The sequence below is a fragment of the Herpailurus yagouaroundi genome, unplaced genomic scaffold (assembly GCF_014898765.1).
Source record: "Herpailurus yagouaroundi ecotype Mexico unplaced genomic scaffold, PumYag 222, whole genome shotgun sequence".
Classification (NCBI taxonomy): domain Eukaryota; kingdom Metazoa; phylum Chordata; class Mammalia; order Carnivora; family Felidae; genus Herpailurus; species Herpailurus yagouaroundi.
The window spans coordinates 18933590-18958784 of NW_024412453.1; the positions used below are offsets into that span (position 1 = coordinate 18933590).

At 66.6% G+C, this 25195-nt stretch overlaps 3 protein-coding genes across 5 annotated transcripts in view; 2 read left to right on the top strand and 1 right to left on the bottom strand.

The window, feature by feature from the left end:
• Positions 1-4715, top strand: part of TEKT4 (tektin 4) — a 6540-nt gene extending 1825 nt beyond the window's left edge. Inside the window, exons 2-6 of one of the 3 annotated variants that reach the window (XR_005785757.1) lie at positions 1242-1312; positions 1719-1862; positions 2371-2675; positions 2817-3076; positions 3462-3576. Coding sequence is in view for 1 of the 3 variants with exons in the window: in XM_040459499.1 (XP_040315433.1) it covers positions 1242-1312; positions 1719-1862; positions 2371-2593; positions 3462-3616; positions 4397-4613 (810 nt within the window). In the remaining 2 variants the exon portion in view is untranslated. Of the gene's footprint in view, positions 1-1241; positions 1313-1718; positions 1863-2370; positions 2676-2816; positions 3077-3461; positions 3617-4396 lie in introns of those variants that run through there. The other 2 variants (XR_005785756.1, XM_040459499.1) reach the window with 2 other exon arrangements.
• A 3471-nt stretch (positions 4716-8186) lies between these two features.
• On the top strand, positions 8187-12637 carry C1QTNF8 (C1q and TNF related 8). Its single transcript, XM_040459500.1, is given in 4 exon segments — positions 8187-8348; positions 9584-9800; positions 10290-10365; positions 10367-12637. Coding segments are annotated over 4 exon segments (843 nt in total). The 5' UTR covers positions 8187-8234; the 3' UTR covers positions 10803-12637.
• A 6160-nt stretch (positions 12638-18797) lies between these two features.
• SSTR5 (somatostatin receptor 5) lies at positions 18798-20220 on the bottom strand. Its single transcript, XM_040459501.1, has one exon. It carries the CDS (start codon positions 20101-20103, stop codon positions 19006-19008), a length of 1098 nt encoding a protein of 365 aa, XP_040315435.1. The 5' UTR covers positions 20104-20220; the 3' UTR covers positions 18798-19005.
• Positions 20221-25195: the final 4975 nt, after the last annotated feature.

Sequence of the window (25195 nt, forward strand, 5' to 3'; positions counted from 1 at the left end):
CCGCTGGGCGGCCCCTTGGTCACCCTTGGGTCCTGGCACCCGCTGGGTGGCTTCTTGACAACCCTAGATCATGCAAATTAAGCTTGATCCTGAACGCCTAAAGACCCAGCCCACCGCATCTCCCCCTACCCTGGTGCCCGTGGTGGACATCCAGGCACAGCCCAGGATGCAGGGTAGATGGGTGAAGGATGGAGCCACCTTCATCCCACAAGGAGCCTTTCCTGCTCCAAACTGAGCAGGATCTGTCCTTGGGGCAGCCCCATGGGAGCAGGGAATCACCCAGGCCAGTCCCTTGATCCAGGCAGGGCAGAGCTCATGCACCTCTCAGAGCCTGGGGGCCTGGCTTGTGAATAGACTGTAGGCTGTGGGCAGGCAAACAGCCAGTCCAAGGGCTCAGGGCCTCCCTCTGCTCTCCCAGCTCAGGCCAGAACCTTGGGTCCCTCCCCTCCCCCCACGGCCCTCTCCCAGGCCCCAACCCCTCTTGGTCCCCCACCACCTCAGCCCCACACTCAGCTGCTCCACAACCCCCCTGCCCCGAGCCAAGAAACATCCCCCCTCCCGGTCTCCCCCACCCCCACGTTCCAGGCCTTGCCCCGCCCCCCCACCCCCCAATGTGAAGAACCAACAATGACCCAGAGACAGGGAGACAGAACTAGGGACAGACCCTGACATATGTGGGTTTAGTGCCAGAGGGAGGCAAAAATCCAAATTCAGTGCTGTTTGTGCACTGAAAAGAAAGCCATTGCAGTAGCAGAAAGAAACACAGGGCTTCCCCCTGTATTCTCAGTGGAAGAGAGGGCATCTCTGAGCCCAAGGCCCTGACGGGCAGCCAGGGAAGGGACCTGCTTCCCAGGGGCCGGGGTCCCAGGAGGGCTGCTGGCCACCAGTGCCCTGGGAAGGCTGCAGCGACGGCCCCTAGAGCCCAGAGGGTGCTGGTGCCAGGCAGGTGGGAGCTGCCCCTCGGTGACACTCCCACCAGCCCATAGAAGCCCTCACCCCTCCCCCCCAAGAAAAAAAAACACCACTGTGCTACACCAAATAGAATTTTCAAAAGCCCAGAATAAACCCAATGAGAAAGGGCTGGGCTCAGCTTTCATTTTCCAGGAAAGAGACTGGGGTCTGGCCCAAAGTTACCCAAGCAAGGATCAGGTGTGATCTGGGCATTTAAGGGGCTCACTGTGGGCCCATACCAGCCTGGCCATCCTCAGATCCTCACCAGGGGTGGGGGTTTTCTCCCCCAGGAGGCCGAGCTTATCCGGAACATTCAGGAGCTCCTAAAAAGGACCATAATGCAGGCCGTGAACCAGATCCGGTGGGTCTTGGTGGTCTCCAGGTCTGCCCTCGGGATGACCCCTGTCTCCTCACCCCTTGGGATGTCTCTGGGAAGAAAGTGGGGGGTGACTAGGCCCTGAGTCTCAGACAGGTGGGGGCCTGCCCCAGGTCACAGCCAGGAGTACAGGGCCAGGAAGAGGCAACTAGTGTGTGGGGGGGAGGGGGCAGATTCCTGCCTGCCCTGGGGGCTGGGCATCCAGAGCCCAGGCCAGCTTTCCAGGGCCCGGACACTGTTGGTCAGGTAAGAGCCTGGGTAGCCTGAGGACCCCCATCCTGGGCAGATGAGGTGTCCTGGTTCTCAGCTGAGAACTGGACGTGTGCTTGCCCCTCGGGGTGGCACCCAGCGACCCCCCCACCCCAACAAACGCAGACCTTGCCCACCCCAGGCTGAACCGGGAGCACAAGGAGACGTGTGAGATGGACTGGTCTGACAAGGTGGAGGCCTACAACATCGACCAGACCTGTGCCCACTACCACAACCAGAGCACCGAGGTGCAGTTCTACCCACACTCGGCCAAGTTCGAGGAGAGGTGAGCCGCCTCAGCCCCAGTGCCTCCCCGGGGCCCTCGTCATAAACCCCTTCTCCACGCACCCGCAACTGCTAAGACGGGGCTCCAGCTCCTGGTCCCTCTGCTGGGGATCCTTCAGAGACCCACCGGTCCCTGAGGCCCTCACATGGAGACCCAGTTCTATCTGCTCCCAGGACGGGCAGGTGTGCAGGGTCCCTGCCCTAGCGCGCAGCACCACACAGTTCACCAGAGGGCTGCGGACACCTAGGGAGGCAGGAACTGGGCTGGAGGGCGGATGGCAGGGGGCGCGCGCCGCGGGCCACGTCCGGAGGACTGCAGGGCGTAAGGCTGCGGGAGGCCGGGGGACGCAGATTGCGAGGACGCAGGGTCCAAAGTATGCGGGGGCCACGGGGCGGCGAGGGGGCTAGGGGTGGTGATTTGTGCTGGGGCGCAGGAGACGCGGGAGGGCTGGGTGGGCCGGGACCGTTGGCAGGTGCCCCACTGACCATGGACCGCTCCCCTCCCGCAGTGCCTCCACGCCGGAGACGTGGGCCCGGTTCACCCAGGAAAACCTGTACCGCGCAGAGCGCGAGCGCCTGGCTTCCGTCAACCTGCGGGTGCTCATCGATAGCATCCTGCGGGACACGGCCGAGGACCTGCGGCTGCAGTGCGACGCTGTGAACCTGGCCTTCGAGCGCCGCTGTGAGGAGGTGGAGGACGCGCGCCACAAGCTGACGGACCACCTGCACAAGGTGAAGCCTCGCCAGCCGCGCCTAGGCCACGCCCGCCCGCGTACAAGCCGCGCCCCAGAACAGGCCACGCCTGCACCACCAGGTCACGCCCACCCATGTACAAGCCACGCCCCAGAACGGGTCACGCCCGCCCGCGTACAAGCCTGGCTCCAGAACAGGCCTATACTTTCAGGCCACGCCCACACAAGCCATCCGCCCCAGCTCAGGCCACGCCCCAGCTCAGGCCACGCCCCAGAACCGGCCACGCCCACACGTGCAGGCCACGCCCACCCACACCGGGCCACGCCCTGACCACGCCCTGAGAGCTGGGCATCTGTAACTGAGGGAGGAAGCTCCTTCTGGCCCAGCCCCGCTCCTGGCTACTAAGCCCTGGTCACAACCTGGCCTGGCCCCTGCCCCTCCTCTGTTCCATCCATCCTGAGGGACCCCAGAGGCAAGGCACCCACTCCTCCCTGGGCACCCTCTAAGCCAGTGAGAAACCAGGTGACATTGGGGGTGGCTGTCAGGCAGGAACAGGAGGGAAGGTACCTTGGCAGGAGGTGGCCAGGCCTGGTATGGCTCTGACCCCAGGCTCTCAGAATGGCCTTTGCTGCTGCCAAGTCTTTCCGGTTCTTGACCAGGGTTGGGGGCCTAGTGACCCGCAGGACTGCGGGCGCTCAGGCCACAGCTGTTGGACAACCTCTGGGTACCCTTGGTGGGGGCCGAGGTGGCCAAACGCATCTTCCGACCTCTGTGCCCCTTCCCCCCCCCCCGCCCCTCGCCGAGTCAGTGGACAAGGCTGCCCAGTGGTCCCAGCCCCAGGGCTGGGAAGGAGGCCGGGAGGGGGCGGGAGTTCCTCTGGCCCTCCCAGGGACCTTCCTTTGTGCAGACGCTGCGGGAGATCACAGACCAGGAGCACAACGTCGCAGCGCTGAAGCAGGCCATCAAGGACAAGGAGGCACCTCTGAAGGTGGCTCAGACCCGCTTATACCAGCGCTCGCACCGGCGCAACGTGGAGCTGTGCCGAGACACCGCCCAGTTCAGGTGCCTGCCGTGGGACAGGTCACCACCCACCATCCAGGCCCGTCCCCCGCAGCCCGCAGGCTTGCAGTGGAAACACAGCGGGGCTCAACACGCGGGTGTCCCCACGTCCTACCCCCACCCAGCACGACTAGACACGACATGCCTTGCGGGGCTCTGTCAGGGCTGCGAGTCCCGGGGACAGCGTGGCACTTCCTTCACTCTGTGCCGCGCAGTCTCCCTGGCCAGGAATCGCGAGGCCACAGGCTCCTCCCGGGCCCACCCTGCCTCCGGGCGCCGTCCATACCTCCGGGAACGCGTGGCCCCTGGCCGGAAGTCTCGCGGGGATCGTGTCTCTGGTGTTTCAAACTTATCGAGTACCAGTCGCCCTCTCGAGCGCTAGCACGGCCGTCCTCCCTGGCGTTCCTCCTCCCCAGGCCTCAGCACGTCCCCGTGAACTGGGGCCTCGTGCAGCTCCAGGACGCCGGGCGCCAGGAATAAAGGGAACCGCGAGCCCCCGCGCACCCCTGCCATTGCTTGGAACCGCCGCACGGTGTCGCTCAACACAGCCCCGCACGGTCCTGCCCATGCAGCCTTTCCCCTCCGGTCAGGGGGGTTGGGGGCAGGGGCAGCCGATGGACCGCCGGCCCAGCCCACTCCCACGCTGCCGGCAGGTGTCCCTTTCGGACTTTTGGGTCCTTTTATGGTCCAGCATCTTGGCCTGGACCCCTCACCAGGGCTCCTGGGTCTTGACGGTCCCGGCCCACAGGCCCCAGCTCACGCCTCCGTCCCCCAACCCCACAGGCTGGCGAGCGAGGTGGAGGAGCTGAACACGTCCCTTGCGGCACTGAAGGAGAAGCTTCTAGAAGCAGAGCAGTCCCTGAGAAATCTGGAGGACACGCGCATGAGCCTGGAGAAGGACATCACGGTCAAAACCAACAGCCTCTTCATCGACCGTCAGAAGTGCATGGCCCACCGTGCCCACTACCCCACCACCCTCCAGCTGGCCGGCTACCAGTGAGCAGGGCACCACAGCATGTGCCTCTGTGGCCTGGCTGCACTTGGGGAAGGGGCTGTCCCCCCCACCCCTCAAATAAAGAGCACGTTAGCTTTTTACTTGTCATGTGTGGCTCACAGTGGAGTCGGGATACTGCTACCTGGCAGGTGCGCCCTACCTGTGGACCCCACGTCTGAGCCCCCTGAGGCTCAGATGGGGGCCCTCTGCCCACCGAGATGCCACCACGGATGCCACAACACTCATTCCCAGCAATGACCAAGGTCCCGCACTTTTTCCTCTGTGTGTCCTGGCACTTGTCACCGTGAGGCCGGGCAGCTCTGTCCCGCGGGGCTGGGTCCCGGGTTGCAAGCACCCACACGCAGGGTGCCAGGCAGGGCCTGGGACAATAACCACACAGAACACCCATGGGACCTCTCCCTGCCACCTCCACCTGGCACGGGGTGGGGCAGGTGCGGGGGACCCTCCACTCCCAGCCCCTGTGGTCACCTCGGGTGGCCACCTTCCCGGTCCGGCCTCTGCTCAACCAGTGAGTGAGTCAGGCTGGGGTGTGGCAGGTCCAGGGATACAGGGCTCCCACCGCCCCCCCGGCCGTGCACCATCCCTCACCCTGTGTCGGAGGCTCTGGGCACAACTGCAGCGCCCCTCACTCACCCCGAGCACCTTGTCACGGCTCCTTGCAAGGAGGCCCTCCCGCTGTACCCACCCCACCCGCCGCAGGCAGCTCCCCCGCCCCCTGGGTAGCTCATCAGCAGAACTCTCCGGAAAGCGTCCATCGGGGCCCTGGGAGATAATGACCCCCGCAGTGCACACACCCGCCACTCAGCCCGTTACCGCCCGTGGCTGAGGCAGTGTCCCCGGGGAGCTCATGGCCTTCTCATCCCAGCCCCCACCCCAGGGGCCGCTGTCGGGAAGCTAAGTGCCGGGGGGTGCGGTGCATGGCTCATTATCTCTAAAGTGGGCTGCTGGCTCCAGGCTGGGAGGGCACGGTCCCCTGGGAGCTGCCCGCTGGGGGCTCGTCTGTGGTTGTCTCTAGGCGGGAGATCGTGTCCCTTTGTAGAGACACACGACCAGGCCCCCCGGCGCTGAGCGACGGCTTTCCGGCTTTCCGGAGTCCGGGCCCCCCACCGGCTGGCCAGGCTCATGGCTGAGGTGAGGTCACCATGCAGCCTGGGCCTCTCCAGCAGCCCCCAGAGACCTTGACCCTGCGGGGCTCCAGGGCGGAGCCGGGACGCTGGGGTCCTGGGGGGAGGCTCAGGCCGCCACAGCAGCGGGAGGGTTGCCGTCTATCCTGCGCCGCCCTCGGGCCCCTCTGCCCACATGGGCCCCCGCACTTGAGTCTGCCTCTGGGGAGGGGAAACCTGTTGGGGGTAGGGGTAGGAGCATGTTCCAGAGGCTACAGGGCCGCCCCCTCCCCACTCCCCCTGCAGGCCCCCTGCTGCCCCAGAGCCGCCCTGGCACGGCTGGCTTACCCTTGGCTTCCTTCCAAACACCTTAGGTTTCCTGTCTGTGGAGCTTTGCGGCCAGTCCACACGGTCACTCTCATGGTGAGTGAGGGACCCCAGCGTGCCTGGCCCCAGAGCCCACGTCCGTTCCTCCCAGGACCACCTGCGTGGCCCCTTCTAGTGAAGTCTGTGGTAACGGGCGCTCTGTCTACTCTGCATACCCCCCCACTCGAGGGTCAACTGCTGGGTTGGGGGCCACAGGGACCATCCGGTCCCACTGCCCAGGCTGGAGTCACAGGACAGTGTGGCCTTCCTGGGGTGCAGCGGGCGGGAGGCAGTGAGGGAGCCCGGCCCCCCTGCGGGCGACGCCGTGGCCGTCTGTGGGCTGCTGACCCCGCGGGGCCGTGACGCTCAGCCACGCTCCCGTCGTCACGGAGATGTCTCGCCACGTGTCCAGGGGAGGCTATTTCTGTCCAGGTCCTCCTGCCACCTGCTGAGTCACCCTCAGCCCTTGCTGACCACCTCCTCTCAGAGCCCAGGCAAGGCTCGCCGGCACCTAAGCAAACACTTTGCAGCTGGCTTCCCGGGGACCTGAGCTCAGCCCCACCCCACCCAGACCAGTGGAACCCCGGACTCCTTCCGGGCCCTTCACCCCCCGTTGAAGAGGTGCCCCCCCACCCCCGCCAGTGCAGGGAAATTTTAACTCACTGTCCCCTCCCCCAAGGGAAGGTGCAGTGTGACCACCCATCTCCTCGGGGGGGTCAGGCAGCCCGGCTTGCAGGTGTCAGGGGAGGCGCGGGGGAGGGACGCTGGGGCCCTGCAGTGTGGCCAGAGCCTGCCAAGCCCCCCAGTGGCTGTGCTCTACCTAGTTCCAGCCCCCACAGGGGACTCCGGCCCCTTCTGAGCCCATTGGTGTCCATTTTATGGGTGGGGAAACTGAGGCCCGGACGCAGGGAGCAGCAAAGCTTGGGTGTCTGTTGCCTCTCGGTGTCCCAGAGGCAGCACCGGTGCTGCCAGAGGGGGTGCCCTGACCTGCCCGGGGCCCGCGGGCTCCCCCAAGGATGTGGGGCCGGGAAGCAGGAGCCCTTGTGACAAGCCGCTCGAGTGGCTCCGGGGGAGCCGCCTGGTCTCACAGCCAAGCCCGCCAGCTCCCAGCACGTGCTGACAAGGTGTGGGGGCCCACACGGCCTTCGCCTCCCACCACCCCCCCCATCCGTCTGTGCCACCTGCAGGGGGGGATGAGGACAGCTGTCCCCAAAGGGAGTGGCCGCCCTCCCCCCGCTGCGGCTCCGGAACCGGCTCCAGCTGGTGCAGCCCCGCCCACAGCCTCACACCCCACATCCCCTCGCCCCGCAGAACTCCCCCCCCACACCCCCGCCGTGGGCCCACCTCTGTCTCCTCTCTCCCCCGCCCTTGCCCCTTCCCCAGCCATCAGTCCTCCAGGCCAGTCTGGTGCCTCCCCCGCAGGCAGCCGGCTTGGGCGGTGGGACGCTTCTGAGGGAATCACACGTCCCCACACCCAGAGGCCAGGGCGCCCGGCCCTGTCCCTGGGCCCTGTGTCCAGCTGTCCAGACCCAGAGCGGGGACGAGGCCAGGCCTCCAGCTCACGGTGCGTGTAGCCCCTTCCTGCACTGCCTGGGGGACCCTGTGAGTCATTCCCACTGGGGGGGGCAGCACTGTGTACGTCCTTTATGTTCTGAGAGGCTGGGCTGAGGCCGACGGCCCCAACGGGGGTCACAGCCTGTCTCCTGCTCTGCTGGGCACCATGACCCTGGGACGGCACCTCGGGAGGTGGGGACAGACGCTGTTCTCCCCGGCCAGAGATGAAGGCAGTCCCCGTCACCAGGTGGGCCCGGCACAGGCATGGTGGCCCTGGTCTGTGTCTCCCCCCCCGCCCCCACTTTGGCCTCCAGGCGCTCACCAGACTCCACCGAGCCCCAGCTCTGGTCCGCCTGACTCCCTGCCAAGTCACTGCACCCCAGATGGAGGCGATGGCCAGCCCACGACCCATCAGTCCCAGCCACCCCAGACGCCCCAGGCCCCTGAGCCACGTCACAGGGGCAGGCAGGAGGACCCTGGAAGGGCTGCGCTGCCCCTGCGGCCGACGGTGAGCAGGGGGCAGGCCGGGTGGTGGGCAACGGGCCCAGGAGCTCTGAAGCCGGCCCAACGCTGTTGGTCTTGGATGGTCCGAGGGAAGCCGTGGTGCCTGGGGCAGCATGAAAGCGTTCTTTCAGGGGCCTCTGGGGCAGTGACGCCGGAGACAGACAGGCAGGCAGCAGTGTCCGACCGTGAAATGGTAACCGGGAGCTTGGGGGTAGGTGGGGGGGTCTTCACAGGCACTCTGGGTGGGCTGTCTCCTGGGCGGGCCTGGGGGGGGGGGCCACGATGCTCAAGACCCCAGGCATTGAGGGATGAGTGGGGGCCGAAGGGGCACCGGTCTGTCTATGGAGCAGGATCCCCCAGGGCACCCATCAGGTTCCCATCAGGTCCCTCTACAGGGGGGACTTGCAGGGTCCAACACAGCTAGGAGGGGGGTGGGTCAGGGTCTGCTGGGCTCTGGGGTGGGCGGGTGGTAAACAGAAGGGGCCCTACCTCCTGGAAAGTTCTTCCTGTGAGTGGGTTGCAGACACACTGTGCAAGAGGAAGAAACTTGTTCTGGGCTGCAGTCCCCAAGGGCTTCCCGGAGGAAGATCCCAGGTCTTTTCTCAGCAGCGTTGCACCACAGGGAAGAGTGAGGGACCTGACCGCACACGCCCGCCCTTACAAGAGATCTGCTCTGGGGTGCAGCCGTGGGGAGACCGGCCGGGGAGGGTCTACTCGCCAGGGGAAGCATGGGTGGGCCGGGTGTCCGGCAGGGTCTCCTGTGGGAGGGGAGGCAGAGGCGGGAGACCCAGGCCTGCTGGGGATTCAAGACGGTTTTTCCACCCTGGGGAGCTTCCCAAGTTGCCCTTCTGCCTGGGGAAACTGCCTCGGGTGGGGCCCCACCCAACCTGGGCCGCGGTCCCCGCCTCCCAGCGGAGGGACACAGCCCTTCCCTGCCCTTCCCCAAGCAGCCCGGCTGCCCTTCCCGCCGGTGGGTGGCGACCCCGGAGAGCCGAACCAGAGCATCCCTCCCCCTTGACGGCTCCCCTGAATCTCCCCCAGCCATGGGGGCTTTGGGGGCCAGGACTCTGACTGCAGGCACTTCGGGCACCTACTACGGGCCAGAGCCAGGGCCCCAGGGATGGGCGAGGGTGTCTCAGAGAAGGAGCCACAATGCCCGTTGGCACGGGGTGGGGTGCTTCGACCAGACGCCTGCGGTGCTGTTGAGGATTCTGCGGCCACATCCAGGCCCGGGGGTGGGCCAGGCACCCTGTCTGGTGCCCACCGAGGCCCCTGGAGGCCCCGATCGGCACCCCCACAGGGCCAATCCCGGCCTCACGTCCCACGTCTCACCTCCCAGACAAGGGGGCACAGCCTGGGCAGCTGTGGAGTTTAGGGCTCAGTAGAGGCACCTCTTCTCAGACACCACACCCCCCCATCCCCCCCCAGGCTCTGGCACGGATGGCGGCCCCTGGCCTCCTGCTCCTCCTGGGGTTGCCTGGGGGGGCCTGGCCCAGCCTGGGGCCGCCCCGACGGCCGTGTGTGCAGTGCTGCCCGCCCGCCTGGCCCCCCGCCACCCCCGGCCCCTATGCCCGCAGGAGCGATGGGGAGCCGTGGGTGCAGCCGCCTCGCATGCGGCCTACCATCGACGTGTCGATTCTCAAAGGTGAGTGTGAGCAGAGCCCCCCACGCCCCCGCCCCTGAGCCCACACCCCTGAGCCCACAGGACTCCGCACACTGGGGGCTGGAGAGCCCCAGTCGCCTCCAGGAAGGCACCTGGGGGGGCCTGCCCCGGACTCCCAGCAGCTGCGTAAAGACGGGGAGCAGGGTGGCCCGAGGCCCCTCAGCCGGCTCACCCACCCCGCAGCGGCGCCCGAGGCCCAGCCCCCGGGGTGGGGGGGGGGTCCCCGAGCTGCGACCCCTCTGGAAAGAGGTCAGCTCCAGCAGTACTCACCCTGGGGCCCTGGGCGGCAGGTTGGTTGGACTGGGTTTCCAGCTGCCCAGCCCCTCGCCCGTCGAAGCCCGGGTCAGCCCCTTCCCACGTGGCCATCGGCACAGGCCCCAGAACGGCCACGCCTTGGGGTGTGCCTTCTCTCTGCCCCGAGTGACTCTGGACCCCGAGCCTTGACCCGTGGCTTCCGCTGTGCCCCTGCAGGTGAGAAGGGCGAGACGGGGGTCAGAGGTCCCTCTGGCAGGAGCGGGCAGGAGGGCCCGCCGGGCTCCCGGGGCCTTCGGGGCCGCATGTCGGCGCGCCTACGCGGCCTTCTCGGTGGGCCGGCGCGAGGGCCTGCACGGCACCGACGGCCTCCGGGCCGTGCCCTTCGACACGGAGCTGGTGAACCTGGACGGGGCCTTCGACCTGGCCTCGGGCCGCTTCCTGTGTGCCGTGCCCGGCATCTATTTCCTGAGCCTCAACGTGCACACCTGGAACTACAAGGAGACTTACCTGCACATCATGTGCAACTGGGAGGCCACGGCCGTGCTGTACGCGCAGCCCAGCGAGCGCAGCGTCATGCAGACCCAGAGCCTGCTGCTGCCCCTGGCCGCCGGTGACACCGTCTGGGTGCGCCTGTTCCACCGAGACCGCGACAATGCCATTTACGGCGAGCCCGGCGACCTCTACATCACCTTCAGCGGCCACCTGGTCAAGCCGGCCGCAGAGCTCTAGCGGCCCAGGGAGGGCCCCCCCAAGGCCCAGCCCTCGGCAGCACCCTTCCCCCAGACACCACCCGGCTCCACCCCACCTTCGAAGCTGAGAGGCCACGCCGGCAGTCTTTGAGGCCCGACTGTATGCAGTGTTTGAGCATCAGCTGCATGCAGGCACTGAGCAGAGCGCCAGAGATGTGGCTGCAGCCAGACAGACTCGGGGCCTAGCCTGGAGGGGAGGGACACGATCGAGTGTTCACATCAACGAGTTCGGGATGAGACCTGCGGTCCGGGTGGCGTGGGGTGGGCCTGGTGGGCCGTGGAGGGGCGGGCGGGGCGGGCGGGGTCTGCCCTTGAGGTGGAGCTATCTTTTCTGCCTATAAAGGGCCAAGAGAGGCACCACTGCTGTGGGGACATGTACAAAGCGTCCGCTGGCTGGGCACCGGGGAGGCGGAGAGGGGGGTCAAATATAGGTCCCGCCCCCTCAGAGCTGACTCCCGCGAGAGGCAGGCCATATCCCAGGGTGTGAGAGGGGGGCCAACGCCAGAGACGGGATGGCATCGAGCAGGGTGGGGTGTGGGTTTGGACCGGGGGTGAGAGTCCTCCTGGGGGTGACACGGGCCCAGCTCTGGTGGGCGGATGTTCGGGGACTCCCGGCACCCCCTCGTCCGTTTGGATGGAGGAGGGAGGTCACACCTGGCTGTGTGCCAGAGCCCCGGCGGGGGGGGGGGCCCAGGCCCCCATCGTCACATCGAAGTAGGAGGCCCTACATGCAGGGGTGGAGGTGGAGGGTGGCCGTGCTCACGCCAGAGGAGGGCTCCGTGCACCCCAGGGTTGGAGCCTCCAGGCTGCCCGCCCCCCACAGGCCATTCAGAGTCTGTTGCTTTCCCGGTGCGTGTCCCCCTGGCCTGGGCCTTCGGCTGTCCCCTCCTCTAGTCTCACGGCCCGCAGCGCCTCCCCGAATGTCTTCCCGCAGCTGCCCCGCCCAGGCGAGGATCCTGGGGCGATGAGACCACGGAGGACCTGGGTAGAGCAGCGTCTGGTCCCCCCAGAGCCGGGCAGGCTGACTCAGGTCCCGGCTGTGCTGAGGTGGCTGGAGGTCAGGCGGGCTGTACTCGCAGGACACGTCAGAGCCTTGTAGAAGGAAGGTCCGTAGGCCCCTGGCCAGGACGCAGGACGTGGCAGAGGTGGCTGCTGGAAGGTCCAGACCCCTCTCTCCTGTGGGAGCACCAGGAGCAGGCGGGGTTCCCTCAGTCCACGTTCACCCTGGGCCCCAAAGAGCACCGATATGGGGCCCCCAGACCCACCTTCCCTGGAAGACCTCCAGGAAGGTTGGGGAGGAGGAGGGGTCGGCAGGGATCACCGTTCCAGACACACAGGAACGGGCTCTTGTCCCAGGACAGACGGCCACACCTTTAACAAGTAGAGAAACTGAGGCCCAACAGGGGCATGTATGGTGCAGGGAGCCGGCTCTCCACCTGCTGGGCCACCCTCCCCAAGTGTGGCCCCAGAGGAAGAGGCCTCATTGGGAAAGGTGCTGGGGACCCCTCTGCTGCCCACAGAGGGCCCATCTGTGGGGGAGGGTGCTGCCCACGCAGGGCCTGTCTGCGGGGGAGGTCCTCTCTGCCGGGATCCCACCCAGTGGCCGGGTCCTGAAGCCTCGTGTGTCCTGCCCAGTGGGCGTCCCGGCGCCCCAGGTATGAGACCCCCACACCCCCCGTGCGGGCCCTGCAGCCGGTCCTGGCCAGTGGGGAGCCCCAGAAGGAAGCTGAGCCCCATGAGTGTGGGTTCCTGGGCCTCCAATGTGCCAGCCCAGGCCCCTCACACCCGGCCCTGCCAGAGACGGGAGGGACAGAGAGGCTGCGGGAAGCCAGACGCCCCGGGCCCCCTGACCCAGGATGCAAGCTGGGGACTCCCCTCCTGCCCTGACTGGGACGGAACCCCCGGACCCGGGCGTGCAGCAGGCCGGCCGGGCCAGAGGGAAGCCTATGTCTCCCCAGCTGGCTGCGTGACCTCAGCTCCCACTTCCGGCAGTGGGCGAGGAGGGCCTCGGTCAGGCCCCCAGGGCAGCCGCGGCCGGGAGAGCCTGTTGCCCCGGATGCCCGGGTCTGGGGAAGCCTGCTGACCCGGCGACCCCTCCTAACCTCAGGGCGTGAATCCGGCTGTTCGCGGAGCCTGGACCAGGGAGGCACTGGGACAGCTCGGTGGAGCCTGGGGGGATAGGCCCTGCTCCCAGCTGCTGGCCCAGGAGGGCGTCTGATAACCTCTGGGAGTCAAGGTCACTACGTCCCCTGGGGACCAGGAGTGGGGTGCGTGGGGCGCTTCAGGGCCCTCGGGGGGGGGCGGTCCGGGACAAAACGGCAGTGCCGATATCCCCCCTCCCCCAGGTTTACTTATTTGGAGACATGAACAAGCGGGACCCAGGGTCCAGTCACCATTTCCAAGCGACAAAGCTGGGACACGGAGCTGGGTGCCGGTGGGAGTCCGGTGGAGACCCCGACGGGAACAGCAAGCCTGTGGACTCGGGGTGACCTGGCGTGTGCATGTGCCACGAGAAGGCTGGAGAAGGCACAGCCCTGCCACGTGCCCCTGAGACGGGACTCCGGCCGCTTTATCCACGTTAGTCTGTCCGTTCCGTGGATTCCCACAAATGCCCGTTTAAAACATTCAGGTGAAATTCACAGAACGTGAAACTTACCATTTTGGAGCAAACAATTCGGTAGCATGTAGCACATTCACAGGGCAGCTCCACCACCACCATCTCCATCTAGTTCCGGAACTTTCTCCTCACCCCAAAAGGAGACCCCGTCCCCTCCCCCAGCCCCTGGCCACCACCGATCTGCGTTCTGTCCCCGGATTCGCCTCTTCTGGGGGTTTCAGAGAAACAGAATCACTGGCCATATGGCCCTTTGCGTGTTGTTCTGTGAGGTCACATCCCCCGGGTGGGTCCACGCTGTGGCACCTGTCATGGCTTCATTCCCTTGGGTGGCTGAACCCCATCCTGTCGTGTGGACGGACCATGGTGCGTCCATGTGAGCACTGGGGGCCCTGGGGCTTTCTCCACCTGTGGCTGTCGTGGAGAGCGTTATCGTGAACGTTTGTGCAAAATCCACTCTCTCAGTGTTGTGGGCCAACCCTGGACACAACCTAGAAGAGCGGGTAGACGGGAATCTAGAACATTCTGAGACCCAGCTCTGCTCTGTGTGGAAACCGGGCCTGACCTGGGAGATACGGCAAGTGCCATGGCCACCAGGCAGAGGCCAAGGGAACCGGGAGGACCCAGGTGACCGATGTGCCAGCGAGGGAGGAGGCCGAGATGGGGACACCGCCACGTCGGGCACACCCCCAGTGAAGCAAGCCTCAGGTGAGTAAAAGAGCCACCAGCAACACAGCCATTAAAAACATATGGGACACCACCACCCCACGGTGGCATTATTCCCCTCTAAAAGGGAGGGCCACTCAAACCATCTGCGGATGACGAAAGGATGAGCAAACCGTGCTCCGTCCACACGATGCAATATTATTCGAGACATTCCGACACGCGCTGGGACGCGGATGGACCTGGAGGACGCCGTGGTCAGTGACATAACGCCTGTCACCGGAAGACAGTGCGGGTGCCCCTGGGGACAGAAGGAGACGGTGGTCCCCAGGGGCAGGGGACGGGTGGGCACAGAGCTTCCGTTTGGGGCCGTGGGAGAGCTGTGCGGATGGGCGGCGGTCGTGGTCCCAAACAGCGGGGACGTGCCTCCTGCCACTGAACCGTGCTCCTAGAAACGCTTAAGGCGGGAAACTTCGACTACGTACTCTTTACCACAGTAAAAATACGTGAAAATATTCAGCTAATCTCTGGAAGGGGACACAACGCTCAATTTAAAAACCAAAGTGATGGTGCGCCTGGGTGGCTCAGTCGGTTAAGCATCCGACTTTGGCTCAGGTCGTGATCTCGCGGTCCATGAGTTCGAGCCCCGGGTCGGGCTCTGTGCTGACAGCTCAGAGCCTGGAGCCTGTTTCAGATTCTGTGTCTCCCTCTCTCTGACCCTCCCCCGTTCATGCTCTGTCTCTCTCTGTCTCAAAAATAAATAAAGGTTAAAAAAAAAATTAAAAAAAAAACCCAAAGTGGAAGCATTTGCCAAACAGCTGGGTGATAGGCTGGCTCCACATCAGCCCTGAAGCCCAAACACAACACAGGAGGATACGTGAAACCAGAAGGCTGGATGATTCCTCCGCGTGGGAAGGAGCGAGGGTCGCCCTGGGCCGGGGGATGCCGCTCGGGGGGGGGACAGCCTGAGTGCCGGTGTCCAGACATTCTCCATCGAAGGGTGCCCGGTCACACCTTCACACGTGCCCCTGGAGGGACCCAGGTGGACAGGCCCCGGCAGAGTGGCCCAGGGGGCACATGGAGAGACCCACCGTTCAGAGGGGCGGTGAGGCCACAGTCGTGTCAGAAGCAGGAGGCCCCAGGCAACGGCAGCCTCTCTCCTGTGACCTCTGTCTCCTCCCCCACTGCATCACCGGCCACGGGACGGACCCCTGCGTGGCTCCAGTGACTTCTGGGCACGCCCGCTGGGGGCTGAGTCAGGAGGGAGGTTGAATGAAGACCCCGCAGGACAGGCTGGGCACCGTGCGGGCAGGGATTGGGGGCAGCTCCCCATGTCACCTGCACCCCAGGCCCGTGGCCACTGGGACACGGATGTGCGTGTGTGTTGGGCATCTCCCGTCCCCCGCCACGTCCATTCCCCAGCTTCACGCTGACCCCTGTGGGCCAAATCACCACCTCCCAGCATGTCTGGCAACGGGGAGCCCAGCAGGGTACGGGAAGCAGGGAGGAGAGAGGGGCGGGCCCGGGAAACGTGGGGGAAGGGTGGGAGTCACGGCGGGGTGTTGAGCAGGAGAGAACATGGCCGGTCCCCGCTGCTCGGCGATCGGTGTCCTCCAGCAGGAGAACCGGCCCATGTGGCCAGGAGGACCTGCCGTCTCCCTCCGGGGACATGCCTGCTCCTCCCCCACATCACGGGGCTACGGTCTGGGAGAGAGACTCCAGGGCAGGTGCAAACGTCGGGGAAGGGCTGGGCTGGCAAGAACCACATGTCTGTGCGGGCGGAGCCCCTGCCCCTCGCCCCCCCACCCTGTGTCAGGACCTGCCCAGGTGCCCGATGGTGCCCCTCGACCAAATGCAGAGCGGTCAGCGCTGTCTGCAGAGAAGCATCCTGAAGGAGGGGACAGGGCGGAGGGGCCGCAGACCCAACTGTCTTTCCGGGTCCCTGTCCCCACCCTTCCCTGGAGATCCAAGCTGTGCAGGGGCCCTGACCAGTGACCCCTGAAGACTCTATTGTCTCCGGAGCACGTCACAGCTCACTGTGCCCCCACGTTGCCGTCAGAAGTCCTTCCTGGTGTCTCCCCGTGGTCTGTCCGCCCTCCTGCGCCAGGACACCTGAGAGGGGGGCCCTTTCTGGCCCCACCCAGGGCACCCCAACATCGCTCCCGCTGGCAGGGATTGGCCGGGGAGCGGCCGCCGCCGGCCGGGCCTGTGAGCACAGCCCCGGGGCCATCCGGCCTCGGTTTTCCTCCCTGTGGGGATACCTGTCCCACCCCATGCCCCGCCCGGCCAGGCAAACAGACCCCTCCTGTCTCTGCACCCCATCCCGGAGGCAGCCTCATCCTGGCCCCGCAGGCCGGATTTCCTGAGCAAGGTCACTCTGGGATCCACTGGAGCCCAGCAGCCAATAAAAGGCACCGATGCGTGGAGAGAGCTCATAAAGCAGGTCAGCCACTATAGCATGTTTGCTCTGTGTACCCCCCCCCAACCCCTTCTCAGGGCCTGGGGACGCGGGGCCCGCCAGCAGCGTGGTGGCCCCGTGCCCCCACCCCGGTTTCCCCAGGCCCTCCTCATCTACCTGCTGCTCCGTTCCCAGATAGGCTTGCGGGGGTGTCTGGGTCCTCGTGGCTCCTGCTCCGGGCCGCACCCGCACCCACGGCTTCAGACACTGTCCACACTGGCCAAGCCTAGCTCCCAGAAACCACCCAGACCTAGGGGCCAGGGGCTGCCTAGAATCTTCGGGGACGTCCCATCAGGCCCGGGGCGCCACACACGCACATGCGCGCACGTGCGCGCGCGCGCGCACACACACACACACACACACACACACACACACACACACACGAGGGCGCTCTGGGCTGGCGTGGCCCTGGGCGGGAGCTCATGATGTCAAATCAATCGGGAGGAATCGATTCGGGCAGAGATTTCCGAGCCATCTGCTCGCTCCCCAAAGTCATTCTGAGCAGGTTGGCTTTGCAGCCAAAGCCCGGGGGAGGTCCGACTGGGGTGTGGGTGGCGGGTCGAACGAGCCTCAGTTTCTCCCAGGGCACCCTCCCTCCCTGGCTGCTGGCCGCGGGGGGCGGGGGTTGGTCACCAGCGAGGCTCTGCGGCCCCGACCCGTGGAGGAGCTGCCCCGGCCCCCAGGAACCGAGCCCCCACACGCCCGGGGGCAGGGGCCCCAAATGAGCCCGCCCACTCCCCACACGCACAGGGCCGCCCCAGGCTGGCTCTCCCTTGGGCCCCGGGGTCTTGCACTTCCCCGGTTTCACCTGCGTGTCCCGGCTCCCGCCTCCCGGGGTGCCTGTCTGCCTCCTCCCAGCCTCGGCTGACCCGCGAACCCAGACCGGCACCAACTTCGATCGGCTCCGGGGACAATATTTGCTTTGGGAAACAGTCAAACATTTATTCTCCAATTTATTCAGGAGATCGGTTGTCAAACACAAGCGGCCTCGCCACGCTCTTGCGTTTCCAGGCCTTGGCCTCTGTCCAGGGTCGGTGCGGGGCCGTGGGCGGCACTGACCAGGCCTCCCCCCTTGCCCGGCATGGCTCTGCGGCTCCCCCTGCCCTCCTGCGGGTCGGAGGTCCTGCTCTGCGCAGACCCAGGGAGTGTGAGCCGGGGTGACACCAGGGAGGGCTGTCCAGATGGGGGGGGCACACAGGCCGAGTGAGCCCCCACGTTCTGGTCCTCCTTCCAGGCTCGGAGAGAGGCCCAAGGCACATGGCAGGTCTCGGGCTGGCATCTTCTCCAGGACCGCACCGCCGGCTCGGGGCGGCGGCGGGAGGGGGTGGCGTTTCTGGGGGTGGAAGGACCACTCTAGTCTGGGGGTGGCAGAGCTCCCCAGGGGTCTGGCATTTGCCGGCATTTGCATGCACCCACACAAGTGCCGCCTTCCAAGTGGCTGCTATTTGTGCTGGGAGCTGCTCCCCCCACTGCTATCTAGAAATTTCTCCTCTGCCGCTCTCGTCCCCCATCCTCTCCAGGCCAGAGCTCTTACCAAAAGCAGAAGAGATGACTGTGGGTTCCTGCCCCCTCCCTAGGATGGCCTCTACCGATGCCCTAGGGACCCTTTGCACAGGACCCCTCGGGACACTTGTGTCCCCCGGACCCGGGGGCCCGGGGGCCCGACCCTCCACCCCCAATTCAGTCGCTTTGCTTGCTGCTCCCCCATCCCGGTCCCGCCACGGAAGCCTCGGCCCCCAGCCCGCCCCTCACTGCCCCCAAAGCATGACTGTAGCCAACCAGGAAGGGAGATGCCGTGGCCGGGGGTGGGCAGCCGGCAGCTGGGGGTCGCCCACCCTCCCCGCACACAGCCGCGTTCCCTCTGCATCTGCCACCTCCAGAGTCAGCACGGTCACGGGCCCCGGGCAGTGCCGGGGGGCAGGGGCCCCGAGCCCAGCACCCTCGGGCGTCTTTGTTTTCACAGACCGACACTTGACCAGGTGATGCAGGGCTGGTGTGACGAGGTACATGGGACCGCAGGGCAGAGGCAGGGAGAGCAGTCCCCGGCTCACGCCAGTGGTCACTCCCCGGCCCGGCAGGCTGGCACGAGCTGGGGGCAGGATAAGGTGGATAAGGTCGAGGCGCCCTGAGCACTGCCGGTGACACCCGGCCTCTCCCACCCGCTCCCTAGCGTTCCAGGAGCCCAGCCTCTATGGCGGGAACGGGCTGGGGGGGGGGGGGGGGGGGGGGGGGGGGGGGGCGGGTGCTGACAGCTTGTCCCTGCAGGGCCACCCATGGCCTCGGCCCACACAGCTGGTCCCCGCACCACACAGAGCGTCCGGGCCACAGGGAGTGTGGGGCACTCAGCAGGCACCCCCCCCCGGAATCTTGGGGTGGGGCTCTGCCCAGCAGGAAATGCAGGCTGGGCGGGGGGCAGGGGCCACCTGGGGTCACGCCGGCCCTCGGTGCTCACAGCCGGCTGGTCTGCATGAGCCCGTTGGCCTCGGAGCCGCGCGCGGGCGTCGTGGCCTCCCGAAGCCGGCCGCTCTTGTCGGCCTGGGGCTCCGCGGCCTCCGCGTCCTCGGCGCCGTAGCCCTTGCGGAGGCACAGAACCTTCCGGAAGCTCTGGCGGAAGTTGTCAGAGAGGAAGCCGTAGAGCACGGGGTTGGCGCAGCTGTTGGCGTAGGACAGGACGACGACGAAGAAGTAGGCGCCCGCGGAGGCGGGCTCCGCGGGCAGGACGAAGGCCAGGTTGACGATGTTGACGATGAAGAAAGGCAGCCAGCAGCCCGCAAACACCACGACCACCACCACCACCATGCGGGTCGCCTTGCGCTCCGAGCGCCGCCGCGTGGCGCCCACGCGCACGCCCGACGCCTTCACCTTGACCACGATGAGCAGGTAGCACAGGCAGATGACCAACAGCGGCCCGAAGAAGCCCAGCACGGAAGTGTAGATGATGAACACGGCGCCCCACAGGCCCACGGGCTCCGGCCAGCTGACGTTGCAGGTGTCCCAGCCCTCCTGGATGTCCGCAAAGACCACCAGGGGCAGCGACATGAGCAGCGAGAAGGTCCAGACGCCCGCGCTCGCCAGCTTGGCCACCCGGGGGCGGCGCCAGCGGGCGGAGCGGATGGGGTGGACGACGGCCAGGTAGCGGTCCACGCTCATGACGGTCAGGCAGAAGACGCTGGTGAACTGGTTGATGCCGTCCAGGGTCATGACCAGGCGGCACAGGACGGGGCCGAAGGGCCAGTAGGAGACGGCGTTCTGCGTGGCCAGGAAGGGCAGCCCCAGCATGAGCAGCACGTCAGCCACGGCCAGGTTGAGGATGTAGATGTTGGTGACTGTCTTCATCTTGGCGTGGCGCAGCACCACGTAGATGACCAGAGCGTTGCCCCCCAGCCCCACCACGCACACCAGCAGGTACAGCACGGGCACCACCACGGCGCGGGCCCCCGGCGAGGCCGCCGGCCCCGCCAGCGTCCCGTTGCGGCCGCCCGCGCCGGGGGCCGCCGCAGAGGCGTTCCAGCCGGCCAGCGTGGGGACTGGGAACAGAGGCTCCATCGCGGCCGCTGCGGGCCAGGCGGGGCGAGCGCGGGCACGGCGCGTCCTCTCTGCAAAGACAAGGGAGGACGCGGGGCGATTACCGGCCGAGGTGTTTCCTCCCCGGGCCCCGCCCGCCCGGGAGGCGCAGGATCTCCCCTCGGCGGGTAAACACGATTACTCACGTCCAGCTCGGCTGCGGCCGCGAGTCGCATTAAGCAAATTGTTTGGAAAACAAGCCCAGAGAGGAAGGAGCAGGGGGCTGGCAGCTCGATGGCTTCCAGAGCCCTGACTATCCCTACGCCCCGCCAACTGCCCGGGGGCAGCTCCCCGCTGGGCCTCTGCCCTCCTCCAGTCGGCTAGGGCCTCCTGGGGCCTGGAGGTGGTGTCACGGTCCCCATGGCGCCAGCAAGGAGGGGACGGCGCAGGGCGGGTGCAGAAGGACGGGGCAGTGATAGGGAGGTCGGGACGGCGGCCGGGCAGGCCAAGCCCCTCACACCCGGCTGAGGCCGGGCATGACACCTGCCGAGCCCTGCTCTTCTGGGTGACCCCACGGCCAGACTCCAGGTGACCTCCTGGAGCCATCAGGAGGGGGCCAGGCCTTGCGTGTGGCCGAGGAGCCAGACCTCAGTCTGCAGAGCCCCCTCCAGCGTCCACCGCAGGCTCTCAGGACCACTGTCCCCTCAGGAGCGCCCTCAGAGCCCGCAGGCTGGCCAGAGGACTTGGTGCCCTGGTCCTCAGAGCTGCCGCTGGGCAGGGTGTCTCTGGGCCGAGGGGACGACATAGGAGACCGCTCCGGGGTGCAATCATCACAGCTGTGAGGGACACGCTCTGGGCCTGCGCTCTGGGGCCGGCCCGCCACCTCCACGGCCACGGCCCAGGGCGGGGAGCGGAGCGGGTAGGTGAGGTCCTTATGTGCCCTAGACCAGGGAACACACGGAGCCCAGGCCAGAAGGACACGCATGCGTGTGAGCGGGGGCCGGCCCCTGGGAGAGGGGGTGTGCAGGGGCAAGGCTTTGGGTCTCGTGGAGGAAGAGGCACAGGCAGAGAAGGGACAATGTTAACATCCCCGGTTCAAGGTCATGGACACACGTGTCCTTATGTAGTTTTGGCGCTTTTCCGTATGTTTGAGAAAGTTCATAAAAGCAATGGTGCTCAGGAGACAATAACTGTCTCCGCTGATGACAGGAAGAGAAAGGGGGCACAGCGCACAGGGGGTGGGGGCCTAAGTGCCCCAGGGGACCCAACCAGGGCCACTCAGGTCCAGAGGTCCCCCTGCCCTGCCCGGCTGGCCCGCAGTGCCCCGAGTTTCCTCAGAGCAGAGGACACCCCCACTGGTGGCCAGCCCCGGACCCTGGCAGACAAATGGGGGGGGGTGTCCAGGGGTGTGTGTCTGGAACAAAGAAGAAAGGCAGGTGTCAGAAAGAAACCTGAAGGTCCCGATGGGCCGACTCTCCAAGTTTGTTACGAAATGTGGCCCTAGAAAAGCAGCAACGGGGAGGTGGGCCAGCCGGTCCATTTCATGTGAAATTAAAAATAATAGGAATCGACAAGCATGTCCAAGATCTGTTTAAATAAATACGTTTAGGTTCCTCAATAAGGCACGGGTAAAAATATTATGAAACAAATTTGGCTCCTGTCTAAGAAGTAAAATGAGCAAGTGTGTATTTTTGAAAATTCACAACTCTCGGGTGTGAAAAATCATTTGGACTTAAAAAAAAACTCCATAAAAGTCAGAATCAAGTTGGATCTGGACACAGCTGAAGAGAGACTCGGAGAAGGGGAGAAGGGGAGAGGGGTCGAGGGCCCTGCGAGCGGGGTGGGCGGACGAGAGGGCACCGGCAGCAGGGACGGGCCCGGACAGGAGCCCTGCGCCCCCAGGGAGGACGGATAAGACCCGGATGAGGAGGAAATCCCCCAGAATGGCAGCTGGGAGACAGCGGGCCCCAGACAGAGAACTTGCATCGGGACGAGTGCAGCCAGCGGAGAGCACTGTCCCCCTGGGTCCCCTCCGGGTGGAGGTTCGTGGGAGGGGGAGAGACACTCGGGGTCCGGCTGGATCTGCTGCTCCTGGTTCGGAGGGCCCCTGGCAGCTAATATGGGGACCCGATGTGAGCCAAGTGACTGTGACTAAGACAAGGCAAGGCACGGCCTCTGGAGACAACCGCATCTCCAGAGAAAGCTGGGGATCCCTCAGCTGGAAGCGGCATTCCCGGGTTGGTGGGTCCACACCTCCCCGGGGGGCCCAGCTGGGAGGAGGGCTTTCCGGGGACACTCGGGCTGAGATCGGCCCGTTGGTCTCTGTGCCCCAGGCCCCCGCTCACATTTGGGGAAAAAATACTCAAGAAGGGGCTTCTGGCTCCTTTTCCTGCATGGGACCCCGAGTGCTGGGAGGGGAAGAAGCCACCGTCCCCTGAGATGTTCGGCTCACCCACGGAGGGAGGGGCGACTGTCAGCTCAGATGCGTCCCGGGCTGGGGCCTGGGGCCCCGGCGTGGCATAGTCGAATGTGAGCTCAGGCCTGACTCAGATAGCCCGTGCCTTCCAGAAGCTTCTCAGGGCTCCCCTGAGATGGCTCCGGAGCCCCGGCACCCCACGGACACCCCAATTCCTCAGGCCGCGGAGCCGCGAAGAACGAAACTAGGTCGTTACAGTGGCGCCTGCCTCTGGGAACACGGTTCTACAGGAGCCATTATTTAGAAGTGGCAATCGTCTTAGTCACAGAAATTACACCCGTGGCAAATTGTCCCTGGGGCCCTTCTTCCTGCGGCGGGGATTTAGTGGGGGGGGGGGGTGTGTGTGGAATCAGCCACGGGCCCGCGCTGGGGCTCTCTGACCCAGAGCCCCCCACCAGGGAAGGACTGCCTGCCCACGGATGTGGCCCAGGGAACAGACCCCCTACCCTCCCTCCCGTCCCGCCAGGGATCTTGGGGGGTGGCGGGTCACGTCACCTCCCTGAGCCCCTGGCAAATGGAAAGTCCCTGAACACATGAAATAAATTCAGATACGCAAGATGCTGTGTGCAGTGCCTGGCACACAGTGGGTGCTAAATAATTGCTCCCTCTCGCCTGCCCCAAACAGCCCAGCATCTTCTCCCAGTGTCGGAAAAGGTTCCTGCCCTGGGCTTCAAGGAGAAGGGGCTGGAGGCTTCCCGGGGACGTGGGGAGGGGACGGGCCCTCAGTGCCCAGAGCTCCGCAGCTTCCCCCGGGCTGGCCCCACGTGAGGTCGGCAGGAGAGGGCAGGTGTCCTCCACCCAGGGCAGCACCAGCCGGGAGTGGCTCCGTGTTCCTGGGGTCCTCACCTCCCCCGACCTGCGCAGGGCAGGGGCCAACACCCAGAGGACCGGCCCCAGCACCGCATCCGGGCCTGCCTCCCCCACACATGCTCCTTCCGTCCTCAAGGCAGCTCTGGGCAGACTGGTGTCCCTGCCCCCCCCCCCCCCAGGAGAGACGAAGGTGGGTGTGGGCTGGCCTGGGGCAGTGAACGGGAGGCTGGCCAGCGGAGACCCTTCCTCAGGGTCCCAGCACCACGTTTGTTTCCAAGGCCACCTTCCGCCCCCCAGCACACTTTCTGAGAAATCTGGGTCATTTTACCCGGAGCCAATGGAGGGTCATTGTCATCGATGCTGTCAACAGCCTTCCGCTTGAGGCTCCCAGGCCTCCCCCAAGGGGCAGCCGGGCCCAGGAAACCTGCTCTCTTCGGCAGATGGGGGGGGGGGCGGGCCAGCCAGAACTGCCTCCAACCGTGGCCACTGGGACTCCTGGCCCTTGCCCTTACTCGGGACCCCAGGTCAGCCTGCGGGCCAGGGTCGGTGGGCCGGGCAGTGGGGCAGGTGAGCGGCTGGCGTGGACTCTGGGTGGGGAGACAGCACACAGGTGAACCTGCAGGACGGGCCTTCCTGCTGGGGAAGCATCAGGAGGGCTCAGAGCGCTTGGCCAAGACCCGGGATGCCGGGGCTCCCTCCCTTCTTCCCGGGACCCCTAGACGTTGGGCCCGCTCTTCCTGCCGCCTTCCCATAGCTCGCTCTGCCTGGCCGCCGCCTCCCCTGGTGCGGACGGCAGACCACCCCCCCTCCCCCCCACCTCGGACCCGGCCCGCGCCCCCTGGGACCTGCTGCCCCGCTCGCCCAGCGGCTCCCGCTCCCTCCGCTTCGGCTTCCCACCCTCACCGTCCCGCCAGTCTCCAGCCGATCCCTCCCCGGCCGCGCCGCCCACCCTCCGCCAGCCTCGGGGCGAGCTGGGCTGCGCGTCCACCGCCGGGGGTCGGGCCGAGTCTCCCTTGCGCCCCGACCCCGGCACACCGGGTCCAGAGGCCGGAGGGTGGCAACGGTCGGGGAGCCGGGGAGCGGGAGGGGGTGGAGCGGCGGAGACTGGGTGGGTGGGGGGGGCGGACGACGGGCAGGGGGAGGCCCCCAGGGCGGCGGCCGGTGAGCCCCGGGGGAAGGAACACAGGTGAGGCAGGAGCGCAGAGGGCGGCGCAGGCGGGGGCGCGCGGCAGGACCCCCGACCAGGGCCGCGCGGGGCTTCGCGCAGGGGTAGTGAGACCCCCCCCCCCCAAAGGACAACAGGGATCCGCGCGGGGCCCCGGCGAGGTGCGGGGGGCAGGGGCGCGCGGCACTCACCGGGCGGCGTGGAGCCGAGTGCCCGCGCTGCGCTCTCTCCGGGCTCGGCGCTCTGGGCTCGGCTCGCAGCGGGGGGCGGGGCGAGCGCGGGGGGCGGGGCGGGGCGGGGCGGGGTGGGGGGGGGCGGTGGGGGCCCCCGTTTGAGCCGATTGTAACCGGTAGTGTTGGGCGCCGTGCTCTGCTGGGCACGGGGCGCTGGGTGGGTGTCCATTCCCCACACCAAGGAGCAGCCTCCAGAGTCCTTACCCTGGACTTATGGGGGGGGCGGGGGTAGCCACTGGCTGGAAGGACTGAGGTGCCTCCAGATGGCGGGAACCCTAAGACGCCCGGATCCTCGCCCTTGACATACGGCGTGCTGATAGGTGGGGACCGCAGCAAGTTACCCTGTATTTTCTTTCCTGCCCCTCCTCCTCCCCCTCTCCCTCTCCCCTCCTCCTCCCCCTCTTCCTCCCCCTACCCTCCTCCCCCTCCTTCTTCCTCTCCCCCTCCCTC